The 18,957-nt window shown below is 39.3% G+C and overlaps 1 protein-coding gene and 1 long non-coding RNA gene across 6 annotated transcripts in view; one reads left to right on the top strand and one right to left on the bottom strand.

Annotated features, from left to right (window-relative positions):
- Positions 1-18,957, top strand: part of LOC137982728 (uncharacterized) — a 41,837-nt gene that overhangs the window by 8,794 nt on the left and 14,086 nt on the right. The window contains exon 2 of the long non-coding RNA XR_011118802.1: positions 828-1,060. This is a non-coding gene — a long non-coding RNA (uncharacterized lncRNA). The remainder of the gene's footprint in view (positions 1-827; positions 1,061-18,957) is intronic.
- LOC137982725 (uncharacterized) overlaps positions 1-18,957 on the bottom strand; it is a 32,781-nt gene that overhangs the window by 2,087 nt on the left and 11,737 nt on the right. For 4 of the 5 annotated variants that reach the window (XM_068829865.1, XM_068829863.1, XM_068829866.1 and 1 more), the window contains 18 exons: positions 17,640-17,894; positions 16,881-17,156; positions 16,432-16,716; positions 14,678-14,959; positions 13,694-13,978; positions 12,895-13,200; positions 12,453-12,497; positions 12,131-12,190; positions 10,933-11,076; positions 9,642-9,702; positions 7,734-7,785; positions 6,669-7,182; positions 4,815-4,925; positions 3,677-3,864; positions 3,136-3,258; positions 2,542-2,612; positions 2,017-2,057; positions 37-133 (listed from right to left, as the gene is read on the bottom strand). In XM_068829865.1, coding sequence (XP_068685966.1) covers positions 37-133; positions 2,017-2,057; positions 2,542-2,612; positions 3,136-3,258; positions 3,677-3,864; positions 4,815-4,925; positions 6,669-7,182; positions 7,734-7,785; positions 9,642-9,702; positions 10,933-11,076; positions 12,131-12,190; positions 12,453-12,497; positions 12,895-13,200; positions 13,694-13,978; positions 14,678-14,959; positions 16,432-16,716; positions 16,881-17,156; positions 17,640-17,894 — 3,196 coding nt within the window. Of the gene's footprint in view, positions 1-36; positions 134-2,016; positions 2,058-2,541; positions 2,613-3,135; positions 3,259-3,676; positions 3,865-4,383; positions 4,926-6,668; positions 7,183-7,733; positions 7,786-9,641; positions 9,703-10,932; positions 11,077-12,130; positions 12,191-12,452; positions 12,498-12,894; positions 13,201-13,693; positions 13,979-14,677; positions 14,960-16,431; positions 16,717-16,880; positions 17,157-17,639; positions 17,895-18,957 lie in introns of those variants that run through there. The other variant, XR_011118800.1, reaches the window with a different exon arrangement.

An 18,957-nucleotide genomic window follows, 5' to 3' on the forward strand; every position in this document is an offset into this window, starting at 1 on the left:
AAATTTCTATCTTGGTAAGGCAATTATCACACTCACACTTCATCCGGTACAAGGCTCGGTTTTTCCATCCTGTAGCCAGACTCCAATCTGTCTATCAGCTCTAATACTTCTATGTCTGGGTAGGGGCTGCCACCTTTGATAAAGAAAGGAATTTAGGGTTATCACAAGTGTGGAAAAGTATTACACAAGCTTTAAAAAAATAGAGCTCAGTTGTCCAAAAGACCATAGACACTATTCACACTAATCGGTAATTAAATACAAAGTGAGGTTTTTATTAATCCTTTACAGTCCTGAGAAGCCCATAACCTAGGACTTCTGTTAACAATGTTATTTTTTTGCCAAAGGAAAACAAAAGCTTATCTTGTTTTCTTTTCTGTTTAATGAAATCTTTTTAAAAGCGTTTCCCGTTCAAGAAGGAACATCGTGATTTTGTTTTTCCCTTCTCCATATCAAACCATTTCGATTTCTCCTTCCAAATTCTGTAGTCGCCTTAAGGATATCATAAACATTGCCTGAATCAAGTATGTCGAATTCGCCGTAATGATCGATTTCGATTTCGCGAAAGGTCGAACGTCCCGTGACAACGTTGTTTGTATCAAGTTGCCAAAATAGCGCGGATTTGACGTCACAAAATCACAAGACCCAGTGAGGGTCTGGAAATACAAAGTCCAAATTTGTGTCGATCTTGGGTTTCCGTTTTTCAACTCACGTGGGGTTAAAACAAAACAAGACAACAAAAACATACTTTGTCTGTCAGAATTAAGGCAGGAATTGGACTTTGAACTGTAAAGCTTTCTAAACGTGTCTTTCTGCATTGACATTTGCAGAGCAAGCGTCGTCACGTAGCAAATGGATGGTTCTCGCTTCACAAGATTTTTCTTCCCGACAAAAAAAAATTGCAGAGAATGTTGTACGAACGATAGATGTTGCTTAGCAAGAAATGTGCTTCACACTTGAAGAACTGAGAGAGTATTAAGTTGACGAAACTAGAAAACTTCCTCAATGATGTAACTTTGCTAGAGATTGGAGAACTTTAAGAAGAACCCATACGAAGACGTAGGTATGATTACATTTTTAACTGTATCAGTGTTGTTGGTTTTCGACTCAACATAACCGAGAGCATACTTTTTCCGCTCATTTACAAGAAGAACAGAGGAATTTTGTGCTAAAAAAACTGTGATTGCTGAAACGTCTCCAAGGAGTTTTTTCTACGGGTTCACTGACATTGCTTTAAGGTCTCAACATTGTAACTCATTGTCATTCGTGTGTTCGTCTTGCTTTTTACACCATGCATTAGCGACCCATTAGCGGTCATCAAAAATGTCAAGTCGAATACTTACGTTATTTCGTTACGTTATCTTTAAGGGCGCCTAGCGATTTAGCCTGTTCCAGGCTCTCAGATAGTCGAGAAAACGAAAAGAACTGCGTGTGAACTCGCTTTTCACACGCAGTTCTTTTCGTTTTCTCGACTATCTGAGAGCCTGGAACAGGCTAAATCGCTACGCGCCCTTAAAGATAACGTAACGAAATAACGTAATAACGTAATCGAAACTTTTTGAAATAGTGATTTTGTTCGGTTGCGTTAAAGGTAGCGAAATTTCTTCGTATCAGTAATATGATTGAAACGCCGGCAAAAAGATAGCATATAATGTTTGTGGGCTAAATGTGTGTGTGTGTGTGCCAAGTGACATGTAATTTTAAACTGAAATACCATGGCCGTGACCTTGAATGATGAAATGGTTATAAACTTGCATCAACTTGCTTTTGACCTCTTCGTGGGTCAGGAAATTTCCCGAGTACATACGAAGGTGTCGATGACATCGTACAAGTTAACAATTTAAACGGAAAATGTGTCGGTGATTTTCTTGTACGTGACTCGACAAATTTCAAGACGATATCTGATAAAAGTCGACTCTTTGTAAATTTTTGCGGAGATCATAAAAAAATCCACTGTGATTGTTAGTTTCTCTTTGGAAGAGTATAAATCACAAAAAGGCAACGCCTTTCTTTGCTTACCAATGGTGGCTATCTCAAACAGCACCACTCCAAAGCTCCACCTATTAATTAAAGGATAAAAACAGATAAGGACGATAAACCCGAGGAAATAGTTTCATTGTTCATGGATTCTGCGGGGCGATAGAAGAACGCACACGTACATTGTTCACAAGGATTAGAGTATCTAGCTGCCACTATATTTGTCACTCTTTGGTGATATATCATTGTTTCAAGGGTAAATGCCTTCAGATTATTTTTTTGCTTTAAAATTCTTGGGTCGCGTGAAATGGCTACGCGATGCGATGTCGATAATAAATTTGTTTGATGACAAATTCAAGATTATTTTTTTGCTTTAAAATTCTTGGGTTGCATGAAATGGCTACGCGATGCGATGTCGATAATAAATTTGTTTGATGACAAATAGTTCAAGCTGTGGTAAAGTCATCGTAAGACACCGCGTTTTTTTAGAGAATTCGGATGCCAGCCAATGGCAGTTCAAGGATAGTCATTTCTTAGAATCAAGAGAATATTGATGCTTTTACTTACACGTCACTCTTGGTGGTGTAACGGCCGTGCAACAGGGCCTCAATAGCTGTCCACTTCACAGGTAGACAACCCTGAGATATTTGAAAAAAATAGGAAAATCATTTACAACCACTCTCTAACTTCTCTGTCAAAACTCCAGTGGCAGATTGCAAGAATTTTCAAATGAGCTCATTGAGATTTCACTGAAAATAACTTGTAATGTCTGTATTGCAATGAGATAGTGACAGTGGGGATTCTGAAAATGTCGAAAGGAGTGTAGCGGCATTGAAGAACCAAATTTGTAGTGCAATGACATGACAACATAAATGTCATTGTCGGATTGTTTGGATGCATTAACTGAAATAGTACATAATAGTCGCACTTCTAGGCTCCTTCAGCTTGCTATGAGTGGGATCTGCTTATCCTTGCGGGAGCAAGGTTCAATTTTCGAAATTGGCAATGAGTCGGTTTGGTTCAAGTGTGGGACACAGATTTTCTTGTTCTTCTCCAAGTCATCCACCCACTCCCTCTCCCTTATTGCCGTCACTGCTATTAACCTTTGCAGTTTATCTATCTGATATCGTAAGTGACGAAACTAAAAGCCAGTTATCTTACCCCTGTGTCTTTTTGGTAAAAGTTTCTTTCTCGGATGTCTCGTGACAGTCCAAAGTCTGTTACTTTGCATGTTAGATTTTCACCGAGTAACACATTTCTGGCTGCTAAATCACGGTGGACAATCTGAAACGTAGTGGTAAAAAGAGGCATTTAAAATAATGAAGACCTATTTCACAACTAAATGCAGATTTTGTTCCAATATTATACATGATCATCAATGTGTTTCTGTGATGGGCAGAACTGGATTTGTTGCAGTAAGTTTCACAAGAGATGGATTGAACAAACTAAACGTCTCAATATTCCTTGCTTAATGTGCTCCGTTTTCTTTGAAAAGGCAGTCGACTTAATAACTTTGCATTTTTTTTTACGATAATTTGTAGTAGTTACAATGTTAAATCGATGCTTACAGGCCAAAGGCACTATACAAATATTTACTACATACATAAGATTGGTAGTGTCGAGTTCAGTAAATGTTCCGTTTTGTAAAAAATTAGATAGTCAAGAACAAATGTTATTTCGAAACCTGGTGAATGTAACACACCTTTGCTGAGCTCAGATACGCCATTCCATCAGCTATTTCCCAAGCAAATTTCATCAATTGGTGTTTCGTAAGGCTTTTTCTTGGAAGGTGATCAATATCATAGTAACCATCATCTAAGCCACGTTTCTTTCTCAAGAAACCTAGTAAGTCTCCATAAGGTGCAAACTCCGTGATAATGCAGAAGGGCTCTGTAAAATAGACAAAAATAAATATGTGGTCTATTCTCCTTACTGCTAAAAATGACATCATTTGTGGCGCATCTCTTGCGCATCAGCTCTTTTAAAATACGTGTATTGCCTGGTATCGATTTTTAAGTATTTTGAGGCATTTTCGCTTTGATTTGTTTTCTAGAGGACCGCAACTGAGGAAAACTGTGTAATAGGGACCATCATCAAAACCATTCATATTCGAAATAAAGTCGAGATTCGAAGAGATAAAAGAAGATGAATATTCAAACAGTCTCGCAAAGGTTCAGGTCTGTGCGATATTTCGTGCGGAAGATATTTGAAAACATATGTCATCGAGTTTTGCTATAAAAAAGCCTGCAGTCGTCTTCTGAGGGTTCATAAACATCTAAATGAGTACTTATTCTCATACAAAATTTGCAGATTGCAAAATCTCAGCGGATAAGTTACTCTTTTAAAGTATGTGATAACATTCTCGGCCGCAATATCGTGTCACGCAAAAGCTTAGAAATTTAACCTTGCCTTATCACAAGACGAAAAACCGTATCAAACTGAAAATTTGTGAAAAGATAAGTCTTCAGTTGTTCTAACAAATAACTAAACTAAAATCTCAAAAGGATTGATAATTCTTTATTTTTTTAATTTTGATAACGTCACCTTAAAATCAAGATTTCGGGACACACCTCCTTTCATACCTTTTTGGTAGATTATTTCAACCCATAGCACAGCACGTTTCGCAAGTGCTTGACCTCGAGCATTGTTCAGAAACGATGTAATTTTTTTCTTTGACAAAAGACAGTGTAAGTGTCCCAAATGGTTTAACCAGTTAACTAGTTATTATTTATTTCAGTTCAAACGAACAGCTTCAAAATCTTATCAATCACATAAAGAAATCGCAACACAACAATGGGAAACTGAATGAAAAGATGTGTTTACTAGTGACTAATTTGTACCTGATTCAGTTATGCAGCCTAATAACTGGATGACATGTTTATGTGGTGACAAGTTCTCCATAACCTTGAGTTCAGACAGGAAGTCTTTTCGACACCGGTCGTTCGCTTCATCTGAAATGAATTTTTTCCCAGTTCATGAGTAACTTAGAAATATGTTAGTGTAAGGGAGTGTATTATGTAATGAAAGTATTTTGAAGCAACAGACCGAGGAGGGGCCAATTTACCGTTAAAAAGAATTTTGTAACACGCCATTGCTTAGTTCACCCTGCCAGGAGAGCCTTTCTTAGCTTGGCCAAGTCTCGATCGCACTCCTAGACGCCATATTGATTTTCGTAGTTTCCATTTTTACCTTCGCCTTGTCAAAAATATGACGCTTGCGCTTCCTAAACCGGTTTGACCGGAGTGATTAGCCCAGAAACTTGGGCTGCGGCGACTTAAAAGACTTGAAAAGATTTCTGCCGAGCCTCTCTTGTTCGCCCTCTGGCGAGTTTTAGAGAGGCTATACTCGCACGGTGTGCTTAGTTGTGTGGTGAGCCTCAAGTGCCGTTGCTTGGCCAAGTCTCGATCGCACTCCTAGACGCCATATTGATTTTCGTAGTTTCCATTTTTACCTTCGCCTTGTCAAAAAATATGATGCTTGCGCTTCCTAAACCGGTTTGACCGGAGTGATTAGCCCAGAAACTTGGGCTGCGGCGACTTAAAAGACTTGAAAAGATTTCTGCAGAGCCTCTCTTGTTCGCCCTCTGGCGAGTTTTAGAGAGGCTATGCTCGCACGGTGTGCTTAGTTGTGTGGTGAGCCTCAATTTCGAAGTAGTTGAAGTGCGTGATAAGTCATGATTCTACGCTTAGAACGCTTTCCATTTAACAGATCTGATCGGCCCAGACCAGGAATTTGGAAGGATTCACTCGACAACGCCTTCAAATGAACACATTTTAAGATAATATATACTCCTCCAGAAGAATGCGAGGGATTATCCAACTCTTCCTTCAAATTGTTGCATTTTCTTCGCAAACTGACTGCTCTGGCCAGCCAGTTCTTTCAAAAGGAAAGCGCCCTTAACAATTGACTGCTTTTACCAGCCCATAATTCCGTACATTGTGGAGGTCCGTTCATGAAAACAATGGATATTGAATTCAGTGAACCATAGCACCTAAGAGTTAATAGCCTACGTTGTTTTTTTGCAAAGAACTTCCCAAAAAGTAGGGCTTTTTGGTTTTGGCGAAAGTAAATCGTCACTGATAAATACGTGATGGTTCTGATAAAATCACACACGAAAAGTGGTTTTACGGAGTTACGGAGTTCTATTATTTTTCCTCCAGTGGTGAATTGTACTAAAAGAAAACTTAGGTCAATTTAAAGGGGCAGTGTAACGCTATTTTAGTCAAACTTCAAAGCACTAAAAGATGTCTTTGCATCGATGAAGACCAAAACCTCATGCACCTCATGCTGTAGTTTTGTTGCTAATAACCATTGAAGTGCACTGAAGCTATTCTTTGCTGTTTGCAGCCAAGGATGGAGAGGATGGAAATGGATTGAAACTTGAAATTTCAAGTTTGGAGACGGTGTCTTCAGAAAGTCGCCAAAAATTAAATGCGAATAGTTCTTTGTGCCATAAATATATTTCATATCTTCTCAGTGTGAGCTCAACTGTCAATTTAGCTTGACAGTAGCCCTTAAGGTGGTGTGCTTCCTTAAGTATGCACATAGTACCCCCTTGATGTAAGAGCCGTTGAAATCTAAACATAGCACTTTCGATTTTTTGATAGTATATTCCCTCTAGTTTTTTAATGAGCAATCGTGAAACTATTAGCTAGTGGAAAAAAGCGAAGTTCTATGGACGCGTTCAAACTTACCTTTGTCGTGTAAAGTTTTAACTGCAACTGGTACCCAGCCTCCTTTCTTGGTCACATTTAAAGCGAGGCCCATCTTTACAAGTCCCAAGTGTCCACGGCCTATGGTCCTGTGGATCCTGAGCCTCTCTGGTGAGATTTCCCAGCGACTTTTGGCGTATGGAATGGTTGAATAGTCATTAAGAACCACGGGAGGTCTCTTGCCGAACGAATCACCGTGAATAAGGTGAGAGTAAACATTGTTGGACAACATTCCAAGACCAGTCTCCATTTCTTTGTATCCCGGTTTGGGTGGTGGTTCTTGTCCGGCTACGAATTTCATCTCCTGTGGTGTTGGTTTGGAGAGGAAACCAGAATTTATTGGTGTCTCGTACAGATGATTGTATACATTAAATCCGGGAAGAGAAGCAAGCTTGTCTTGGTGCCCAGTTTCAACAGTCTTTTGTTCGTCTTTGGTGTAACCGTGGTTAAAATGCATCTCCACTACCTCTGTGATCGTTTCGTAGTGATTTATCACCTGTGAACCAACGCAAACATAGTAAAGCTAAATTTCATAATGTAAGGTCAATAATCATATGAAAATCTCAATCCTCTGACTTGTTCAGTTTTGCTGAGGTTTTGTTATGGGCTATTTTGCAACTTTTGCCAACGTGAAAGGTGATAGGTAAGTTATGTGACACTGAGAATAAAACCGCCTTCCAAGGCAAGAAACGAACGTACGTAACCTCGCAGTCGAGATACATGAGCTTGGTGCTCATACAAAGATGATTTTGTTTTTCGATTATGTCCACGAATTTGAACCAAAAATTTGTGCTTGTTTCGTGTTTCGGTGATTTCCCGTTTTCTTGTTGTTGTTGTTGTTTTGCATTTTTCTCTCAGTGATAGGGTAAAAACCAAGCACCATATTCTTAGCCAATCAGAAGTGAAATCAATACCAATCGTGACTTGCGCACTTGCTTTGGGTTATGACTTGCTCACTTCATTATCTTCGTATGTTGGGATTGGTCAACGTATCTATGTGCTTTGAATTGAAAACTGTTCATTTACCAATAACAACAAAGTAGTTACCGTTGCGTCTTTGACGTCATCTAATGTAGTTGTTGAGGATTCACTGTCTCTGCTAGAGAAATGATAAAAGGCGGATTAAATTTGATTTCGTGTGAAATTGAGAAGTATTTGCATTTAAAACAGTGAAGGCTTGTGAGAGACTTCAGGAAAAAAGCTGATTGTAACACAAACGTCTCTCCGTGTAAGTATCACTGATACTTTTGATAGCCCTAGTTGTTTCCTTCGATATGCTACTAATTAAACTGGGCTTATCACACGAGTAGACGAAGGGCTAACGGTCTTTCTAATGGTGCTTAATTTATATTATTAAAAACTATGATCATTACGTACAATACAATACATACTTAATTGACCGCTCCCCATAGTGGCTTTTCAGAGCCAATGAAACACAACAAAACGACGAAACGGAACAACAACAACTGTTAAGAATCCCAACTGGCCGGAGGCACACCAGTTGGCACACCAGTTGGGTGCAGGGATGGCGCAGTGGTGAGAGCACTCGCCTCCCACCAATGTGGCCCGGGCTCGATTCCCGGACTCGGCGTCATATGTGGGTTGAGTTTGTTGGTTCTTTACTCTGCACCGAGAGGTTTTCTCCGGGCACTCCGGTTTCCCCTCTCCTTCCCTAACCAACATTTCACTTGATTTACTTTCATTGTTCATTTCAATTTACAGTGTCTCCAATTAGCGCTCCAGCGCTAGAACAACTAGACACTTAAATAAAGTTACTTTCCTTTCCTTTCCTTTCCTTTACAAATGCAGATGGGAAGTTGAACCAGGGACTACCAGGATCAAATTCAACGAGTGGTCAGAACGGGTCTTGAACCCGGGATCTCCGGATCTCAAGGCAAGCGCCCTGACCACTGGGCCACACTGCCTCCTCCTACAATCCTAGAGTTTTGATTGGCTTAGCCATTATGGTATATGAGCTGGTATACCATGCTCTACAAATATCAGTAACTGTACAAATCAGTTTTGTTGTTTTTACAAAGTAACGTAGGGAAGATTTATACATAATTTGTGGGCGGTTTTACTAAAACAATTATTCCACTCGTGCTTGTCGGATGTGAGGTGATTATAGCCAACGAGGCGCTATCTATCATACACCTTATTCCAAAATGGCTACCATCTTAATATTCTTTTGTTGGTATTTAAATTAGCCCTTCGTGCGTTGTTTTTGAGCTCAAAAATCAAAAGAATGTTTTCTCTTGAACGGGGCAACAAGGGCCAATTTCTATCCGCATAAATCAGCGGCCATTTTGGAATAAGGTGTATTCTCATATCCAACGCGTGCTCGTGGAATAATTGTTAATTATTAAATTTTTGACCTCGGGTAATGCGTTTCTAGCTTTCTGATTGGTTCACGCTATCTCGGTAATCAGCTCATATACCGTATGACCTAATATGGAAACTGACTGTGTCAAGTGTTGCCAAGGTAAAAACTGATTGGCTTTTATTTGCAAGTGTCAAAGCATTCAGAATTTAATGGGACTTTAATAAAACAGTGTTATTCCATTCGCGCTTGTTGGATATGAGACTGGTCATAGCCAACGAGGCGCGTAGCGCCGAGTTGGCTATGATCATCTCATATCCAACAAGCGCGAGTGGAATAATTGTTTCATTAAAAACGACCCCAAAATATAGAAAACTAGACTACAATAAAAATAAAAAGGCCCAAAAAATCACGCATATGCTTGTCGTGTTTGTAGATCATGGTATAATGGCTCATAACCCATAATGACTTAACCAATCAAAACTCTCGAATTGCATTATCCAATGATCCACTTTTTAATAATTGTCAAATATCAACTCGTTTCATAAAAGCCAAATTTTGGTGTTTCACTCCTTGCCGACGCAGGAACTACAGTTTCCATAGGAACTTATCCCCTCATTCGATATGCTACTTACTTGTGAAACTGCCTTGGTCTTCGGGATCGTGGTCGCCTCTTATAGCAATGTATAGGTATAACTGAAAGCAAAAAAAAAAAAACGGCTGAGTTTATGCTTTATGCTACATAATTCTGGAATTTTAGGGGGAATTTTAGACATCAAAAAGAGGTTTAGAAAGTCTCGAGAATTTTTGAGCAATTTGGACTTTCACCCGACATTTTGACAACATTTCACAGGCAAAAACGTTGACAAAACGTCTTTTTGTATTCCTTCCCTCCATTAACTATGTACCGACTAAGAGAGGGCTCTGTCCGCTCGCATACTAAAGCAGTGTCTAGAGCAGAACAAATCAGCGGTTTTCCATCAGAGTCTACACTAAAATCTCAGCGCTTATTCATCAAAAGGGGCCCTACATTGCATCCAAGCAGCGGCTTCTCACCGTAAAATGGACGTTTTTTGGGCATTTTTGGAGAATTTTAGACATTTTAAAAAGAATTTTAGAGCTTTTTTTGGATTTTAGGCCATTTTTCGGGAATTATGTAGCTAAGCCTAGCTGAGTTTGTAATCATATCATAATTCTTTCTGACGAAAAGCTGACACCCGAAATGTCAGCTCATAAGTCTTTCCTACGTTGATCAATTCACTTTTTTCATCTCGTTTGATTAAACCATGTTTTTATAAGCATAAGGCGTATGCCTCATGATTTTCGTAACTTGACAGCACTAGTGTTATGAAAAAAAACAAAGTCCTCCCACGTTGCTTCGAACCCCACAGCAACTAGTACACAAGAAACCGGCCGCCTTTGGGATCAAGGCTATCGCTTGATTTACCTTAATGGTCCGACCAGCTACAATGTTCTCAAGAACCGAACATTCAAGCTATCACAATGCAAATCTTGTAAGCAAAACGTAATGCATGTTGGACTACATGCAATTCCTCTTTCCTGGTGTATTGCTTCGGGTAGTGCGACGCTGAACGAGTTGATTTTCTACTAGAGGCGACTAAGTTAAGATGTGGGTCATCGCAGTTGTAAACCTTACTTGAGCAGTAACGAAAGGAAAGCCTGAAATGTTCAGACTTAAACCTTCCACATTCATAACTGCGATGATCTATATCTTCACTTGATTCTCTCCACAGTTCAAATACGTGGATTTGATACATTAATTTTCTTGATATCAGTTTCCCCTCTGTACGGCCTCTCTGCAATCGACTGTTGGCGAGGTCTCGCTTTTCATCTCATTTGTTGGGAAGTAATGACAAAATTAAAAGCAGTAAGCTGTTCAGTTAAATGACAGAATGCTTCACTTACTCTTTCGCATGGCTTTCCAAAACATGAACAAAACTGCTGGAGTAACGAGGGACATAACAACAATCCAAACCGGAAGGAGATAGGTGAAGCTGTTTCTGGTCTCGTTTTGGCCCGCTTTTCCTCCCTTTGGTTGTTCCGTAAGGACTAGTAAAAACAAAGGATAAAAAAAGAGTGAGGTTTGATTAATGCTTAAACTCTAATATGGTCGTTTCCACTGAGTGTTGTGGACAGCGGAGCCCTAAGCGACTTAACGAAGCTTCAATCCGCCGTTTAATAACTGATACTAGGCCTTTAACAATAAAATGAATGGAAAAGAATTTTGATGCGGACAAAATTTTTCGGTTTTTTAAAACTTGTTGAAATCGGTATTTCACTTTATAAAGAGCTAAATTTCTTTTGTCACATCGACTTAGGCTGAAATTTAAAGGCCCTCGTTCACCCTACAGGCATTGCGAGCCGTGGAAAAGTTTTCATATATGGAAATTTCGCCAAAGCTGAAATTCATCCAATCAGATTGCTACGATCGACTCTCAGTCAACTACATCCGGCTGTGGGCGGATACCCTCGATAGGGATAACCTCTGGTATCCTTCCCTTTCATTGAATTAAATGAATGAAGTTATTGTTATTGTTATTGTTATTGTTATTGTTATTGTTATTGTTATTGTTATTGTGATTGTTATTGTTATTGTGATTGTGATTGTGATTGTGATTTTGATTGTGATTGTTATTGTTATTGTTATTATTATTAACAAACGGTCGAAAAGTCTGTCGGTTGAACGAGGGCCTTTAACTAGTAACATTTTTTTGCTTTCTTCGATTGAATTATTGAAAGGTTTCTGTGTGTTTTCACCCTGGATTCAACCGTTGGCTATTCATAGTTCATGGTGTTTTCGCCCGGTGCGCCTCCGTCGCTTGCCAACAGTTTTTCCAGAAGCTAAATATAAACTAAAGTGTCGCTATTTCAGTCATGTTCTTTTGAGAACAGTGCACCTTGAAAGTTTCCGTAGTCTCCAGAGAGGCCTTTTTTGTTTAGGGCTTTTAAGGGTATAATAGTTTTCGTCGAAAAATGTCATGTTCTCTCTCAGTTTTTTGGAAAAAAAAATCCCGTTTTCCTTGTTATTTCGCGGTTTACTGTGCTGTACTCCCGGGGAGTATCTTTCTTAACATGTTTATGTGGAACCAAAACAAATGTTTACCTTGACTCATGCTTGGGTTCCCCGTCAAAGAGGTTTCTTTATTTTTAAATGAACTTGTGCCTGAGGAAAAATAAGAATATTTGTCAAGCTTATGTTATCGATAACCAATTTATTTGTCTACTGGAAGTTCATAAAAGTGTTCTGTATTGGCCGGAGTTAAATATGGGATTGGGGATAATTGGAGCAACAGGTCGAAATAAGGGCTGGTTTCCAGGGGTGAAAATTGTTGAATTGTGTTTATGCGTACTTTGAGAAATGTTTGCTTGATTTAATGTTACTACGCAATTTAACGCCATTTTGGTGTCAATTTCTTAGTGCTTACCTTCTGATATCGATGGAACTTTAGTCCCCATTGTCGATCTTACTTCTACAAAAGACATTTAATTAAAGATATTGTGTTAATTTAAAAACATTTTTCACAATAACTTTTGGAAACGTAGCTTTCTTAGAGCGAGTAAGCCGTCTCCCGCCAATACCGGTGCCATTCACACTTGATGGGAGCATGTTGATCTGACTTATAAATGAAACTTCGTTGTATGGATGGAAATAAGGGACAAGGATTCCTTAGAGACAAACGGAATAAGAAAACGGAGAGGAAACGATTTCCTTTAGGGGAGTCGAATTATTTACGTCACGGTATGGTACCACGAAGCCCTACGATTTTGAAAGAAGTTTTGCTAGCCCTAATCCTTCCATAGGCAATTTTGATTTGATCCTTTCCCTTGGAAAAAACATAAACTGAAAATCATGTCTACACTGTTTACCTCGAGGAATGTCATCAGTTTTAAATTGTTTTTTCAAGCTACAGGCGCTTCGTCCATATCTGTTCCACGCGGAAACAGCCACTGTGTAGGTCTGGTTCCATTTTAAAACCAGATCATATTTCGTGTTTGTTGTGTTCCAGCTTCCCAGTCTTGTCTTGCGGTAGGAGCCATTGTAAGCCAGCGTCATCCACACTGATACAGTGTAAGCCTCGATGGGACTTTCACCATCACAGGGTTTAGTCCACTGCAGTGTACATTTTTTTCCCTCGACTTTGAGGTTGGATATTGATGGTGCGTCAGGTGTACCTTTTAAGAACAACAAAACAACTTTTTGAAATATGAAGACTTGCCAAATTATAATTTCGCGATTGCTTTAAGGTGACATGGACGATAATTGACTCAAAAATCTTTCGACACGATTTCATCCAATCAAGTTCAAGGACAAATGACGTCCAGCGCTGGCTGCGAGCATTTCTTTTGAATCATGACTTGCTAGTGTTATCATCTGCGTCAGTTTTGATTGGCCAATTGAAAACTCTATCTTCAGTAGCACAAATTCTCAAGCATGCAGCTGGTTTTGAAGAAGAGAAGCTTGAGTGCTTAAGACGACCATTAAGCCAACCAGGAAGATTAATCATTGAGAGCCGCAAGAACATTTGTGCAATTGATCTCCATAGCTAGGGTTGCGAATTGCTGTTCGTGCTCGTTTGACACTCTATGCAGTTATATGCACCTCACATGATGCATGAGCAGTATATTGTCGTTTTTTTTTCTGGGCACTTCAATGACAATCCCATACCTGCTGAAAGAGTTGTCGCGGTGATGTTGGCTGTTTCTCCAAAACCAACCTCGTTTCTTGCTTGTATCCCCACACTGTAAGTCTTGTTCCTTTGTAGGTTTTGGACAACAAGTAGAGACGTTCCTGCCACTACAGCATGCTCTTGCAGATAGCTGTTACCGTCTGTTATAATTATTCTGAAACCCAGTATTTCTATATTGTGGATATCTTGAAGGGACGAGTTCCAAGCCAGTCTCATCGCCATTATGAGTGGGACGGCTCTGACTTTAGGTGGACCAGGAGGATCTACAAGTAAAAAAAGACGTTGACATACGAAACCGCTAGCTGACTGGTAGCGAAAAGCTCATTTTTCTCATCATGTGTCAACCATAAAACGTCTATTAGATTTTTATGTTTAACCCTAGGTACTCATCGTATTTTACTCGAAATTATTTTCACTCAAGGTCAAGTTTGTATAATTTTTTCAAGTTTTCTGAAAAAAGCCAGTACTCTAGACCATTAACTTTTTATGACATCGGATAACGAATTTGTCGCTTACTCATTGGTTCACTGAATACAGACGTTTGACATCATATGTTTTTGCGGCGAATGTCGCTTCGAAATTTCATCGGCCAAAATAGACAAAAAAACAGACTTCGGTTATGAAAAAAGAATTAGAGTATTCCTTTTGTCTCCGCGAAGTCGTATCCTTGACAGGCTCAAGTAATGATTGTTGAATATTTTTTTGTCTGCGTAACTAATAGCTAAACGATATGGTCCAATTTACAGCTAAATCTTTGTTGTGTAATGCATGCTCTTGCAAAGGCTACGCAATAAGCAGAGAACAAATCTTTTCCTGATGGTCTATACGGTCTAGCAAGCCAGTTACTAGCAAATTTTAGTGCTTGATCCTTCAACTAGCACAACAGCGTCTTCAGAAACCACCCCCCTTGACTCATTTAAAACGAGTGTTTAAAAGTAACACAAGAAGTTTGTCGGTCAAACCTGCTTTAAGTGTTGTAAAATTTTTGCCTTCAAATCTACCATATTCATTTTCATTTCTTGCTTGAACGTAGACTTTATATGTTCTGTTGTGATGAAGTCCTGTAACATAGAGTGTCGGTTCTTTTATTCCCTCAAATTGCCGTTGGTTTTTAGTAATGGTGTCCACAAGTATGATGCGATAATCCAGTATCGCAACTCCAGTGTTGTCGTTCGTCGAAATCCACGAGATGTTAACTCCCTGTAAACTTGGTAGTGTTCTTATGGAGAGTACTCTTGCAGGATCTGCAAACGCATATACGTCGGTCAGTTGTTGTTGATTAGCAATACACCAATTTCTTAACAGGTCAAATACGTTCTATGCATCAAGGGATTAATGTAGTTATGTTGCGTAGTGTAATAGTGGAAAATATTTTTAGAGGAAGATATAGATGTCGGTTAGTTCGTTCATTAGCAATACACCAGTCTTCATGAGTCTTTGAGTGCTAAACCAACGGCCAAGAAGTCGATAAGAGTCCAATCAGGTTACTAGTATACATCAAGGGCCGGTGCTTTGCAAGAATGCATTCCAAGTTGTCAATTCTGGTATAATACAAGCCAGGTGATCTGGTGACGTAATTCGGAGGACTGGGGAGAAAAATTTTAACGCCGTATCCCACAACCGCGCGCGGCCTTGAATAATATTTCCGAATTCAACATTGCAGAGGCGAGGTTAGATATCGGCGGTTTCCACTTGAATGTTCATTCAGTAACAGGAGATGTGGGAGACACGGAGTGATCTGTTGAGTTTTGGAGATGGAAATACTGCAGGAAATTTGGAAACAAAACCTAAGAACGCGCGCGGTTGTGGGATACGGCGTTAAAACTTTTCTTCCCAGTTCTCCAAATTACGTCACCAGATCACCTGGAGGTTGTTCATTATCGAACTAAGTGTGGAGAAGGCAAGAGCAAGTTGAAACAAATTTTTCAACTTAATGTGATTAGTTCCTACAGTCTTATAACTTGTTCAAAAAACCGACCCGAAGTGCTTACCCTTTGCCTACTTATAAGCACATTTTGTAGTTTTCATGTAAATTGTCTTTGATCTGATAGGAACCGATTGAGTTTATATGAAGCTGTCTTTTGGGTATCGGAATTAGTTTCGTGATTGGTTCGGTTTTGCATTGCTAAGCGTTGTGATTGGTTGAAAAATTTCCCGCCTCATTATTGTCCGACAATAATGAGGCCAATTGCACTTCAAGCCGCCTTCATGTAGTTGCTTGGAGTTTATGATGGTTTGCTCATTTGAAGTTTTACGTCTGTTCTGATTGGCCCGTGGAATAATTTTGATTTTGAATTAAAAACCGCTCGAGACAATAAACGACTAAATTGATGAATTGTATGAGAACGCGTGTATCAACGGACTTTTAGTTTACAAATATAGAGAATTACATGGCCGCGCGGAGATACGAAATTTCTCTTCGAGTGTTGAAGAATATTTCACGAGTGAGCGCAGCGGACGAGTGAAATTTTTTTCACACGAGTTTCGTATCTCCAAGCCGCCATGTAATATTCTATTTATTATATAAACACCAATGAAATACTAAATCATTTCACGAAAGGCATCGAAAGGCGCAATTTTCATATGTAATCATAGCAACAGTGATCTTTTTACGTGTGAAATAACATGTTATCTTCACGTGTGAAGATATCATGTTTTCGCACTAAAGCTCACTTGGTATTTCATTGCTGTTTATATAATAAAATTGGTTAATTACCTGCTTTGAGCGTCCAAAAAGTGACATTTGCAGGCTTGCTGTATCCAATAAGATTCCTTGCTTCTAAAACTACGGTGTAGTTTCTGTTTTGGTGCAAATTGTAAATAGTGTAATTGTTTTCCTTTATTCCACTTTGATTATACTTGACGTTGTTTTTCCAGTCCAGTAATGTTATTCTGTGATCCAGTATGGGACTTCCTCCGTCATTACGCGACCTATTCCAGGTTGTAGTAATTGACCGCATCTCTCGTTCCAGTTTGTTAAATACAGAAGGACTCGGTGGAACTGAAACATACAGGAAAGGCATCAGTTACAATTTGCGCCGTTTCGTTGATGATTTGCATTCAAGGCTGGTGACTGATCCAAATCGCCCAACTTCATATCATGATCTCTTCAGGCTATCTGCTAAATATATTGAGCTTTAATCATGACGTAATTTTTTAACTTACCAAGTTGTTCCAGCGTGATATTGTGCCAAGATGTCCCTTTAGTGTTTGTGACTTGACAGGAGTAACGACCGAAGTCGTCCCTTGTTTTTGGCGTCAGCGTGAATGTGCTCACGTCATGCGCAATGCTCCCACCGCCTTGGATTGGCCGATTGTCTTTATACCAGGCGAAAGTTGCCGCAGGAAGGGCATCTACTTCACACTTCAAAGTTGTTATATGATTTAACCATGATTTCACCAAAGTAGGTGAAGAAGCAGTTTTGTTAATGACGGGTCGATCTGAAATAAGAAAAACCTGTCACTTTTCCTTTACAGTTGCCTTATTTGCAACCTTCTAGGATTAGTGCAAACTAAATATAGAAGTGTGATAAAAATAGGTTGATCCAGAATAGGCGCGGCAAGGGACACTAACATTTTTTCATCTTTCGTAATTTTTTCATTTTTTCAAGGGCTTTTTCTGTCTTATGCATGTTCCCTAGACATAACTATGCGCATTGCCTTTCGAAAATCGCGTGGAGACAAATTTGGGTGCTCTTTGAATTTCCCGTATCGTGAGGTTTCTATGGAAACACTGAATTGCCCCAAGCGCCGTAGATCTGACTTCGCTCGGAAACTGTATGATGGCTCGTACGGATGCGTCTCATTTCTTTTTTTGTTCAGGAGTGGACATCTAAGATCTGATTTACGGATAGTCCATTTTATGGTTCATGTAAAATCCCTCACTGGCCACAGATTGCATGTCAGGTAAAAGAAAGTACCTACATCTTACTACTCTCACAGAAACACTGCTAGACACAGATCCGGCCAAGTTTTTTGCTGTGCAGACATAGTTCCCACCATCACTGCGTTGAATATTACGAATCAGATGCGCCGTCTTTTCGGACTGTAGCGTTTTACCATTCTTTGTCCACTCTACGGACGGTACAGGATCGCCAGTTGCGTTACATGGTAATGTGACGTCATTGCCTTCGTCGGTGTCTATGGTGAAATTTGATCGTCCAGTTATTTGGGGCGAAGCTGAAAACAGAAATGAGAAATCGTTTTGTTAAGTTCAAAGTCCATTTACCGGAACTCTTTGCTTGACTAGCGCCATCGCAATAGCTGTGGCTGGAGGTCATAGGTTTCATTCCTTGAGATGCCATGGGTATTTGTGTTTTTGTTTGTAATCTGGGTTGTTTAACAGGATCATTACCAATAATTTGTCTCACATGGTTTTTGGGACTCTAAAAGTAGTTCATTTTTTTCTAATTCAGACAAAGAAAATAATAATTATTGTAACTCCAGTATGATTTGTAACTAACGAGTTCGTTGAGATGACTTAACGAATCACTTTTCACATTGGCCCATACCTTGAAATTTTATTTCTTTTCCATTTTTATTGTTTTTTGTTGACTTAAACTTGCTTTTGCAAGTCCTTTTTCTTCTGTAGTTCGCCATTAGCCTTTTTTAGCCAATTGTATTGGCATTAAAATAAAATACAACAAAATGAAATAAAAAAAAGAACCGTCGGGATAGGTCAAAAGGATTCCTCGGGTGTGCTTAGGTACCTTATTACGAATAAAAAAACCTAACAAAGAATCTTCTCTGCCATGGTAAGGCCAATAGCCAATAGGACCATCTCTAATGTCGTAGCCGTCAACTTTTATTTTACATCCGTAAGTATGTTGTGTGTCCAACATGATAACATAAATTTCTTTAACACGAAACTCCACATTGCATTCGCTTTGGGTGATGTTCACAGAAAACGTCTAACCTTGCTTTTAGATTTGAATTGAGTGTAAGATTAACGTACTCTTTCACATCGGGGAAAACTGTCATGTATTTGTTAAAATTTCTGGCGTTATTATCTGTCTGCTCCCAGATGACTTCTTCGAAGTCTGTATAGCCATAAGTATGTTGTTGTGTGCCCGAGATGGCAACCTTCTTTAAAACGAAGTCCACGTTGCATTTGCTTTGGGTGGTGTTCACAGAAACGTCTAACCTTGCTTTTAGATTTGAATCGAGTGAAGGATTAACACGATGTGTTTCATTTGGACAAACTGTCGTGTATTTGTTAAATATTCTGTCGTTATAATCTGTC

This window comes from Montipora foliosa, chromosome 13 (genome assembly GCF_036669935.1).
Source record: "Montipora foliosa isolate CH-2021 chromosome 13, ASM3666993v2, whole genome shotgun sequence".
Classification (NCBI taxonomy): domain Eukaryota; kingdom Metazoa; phylum Cnidaria; class Anthozoa; order Scleractinia; family Acroporidae; genus Montipora; species Montipora foliosa.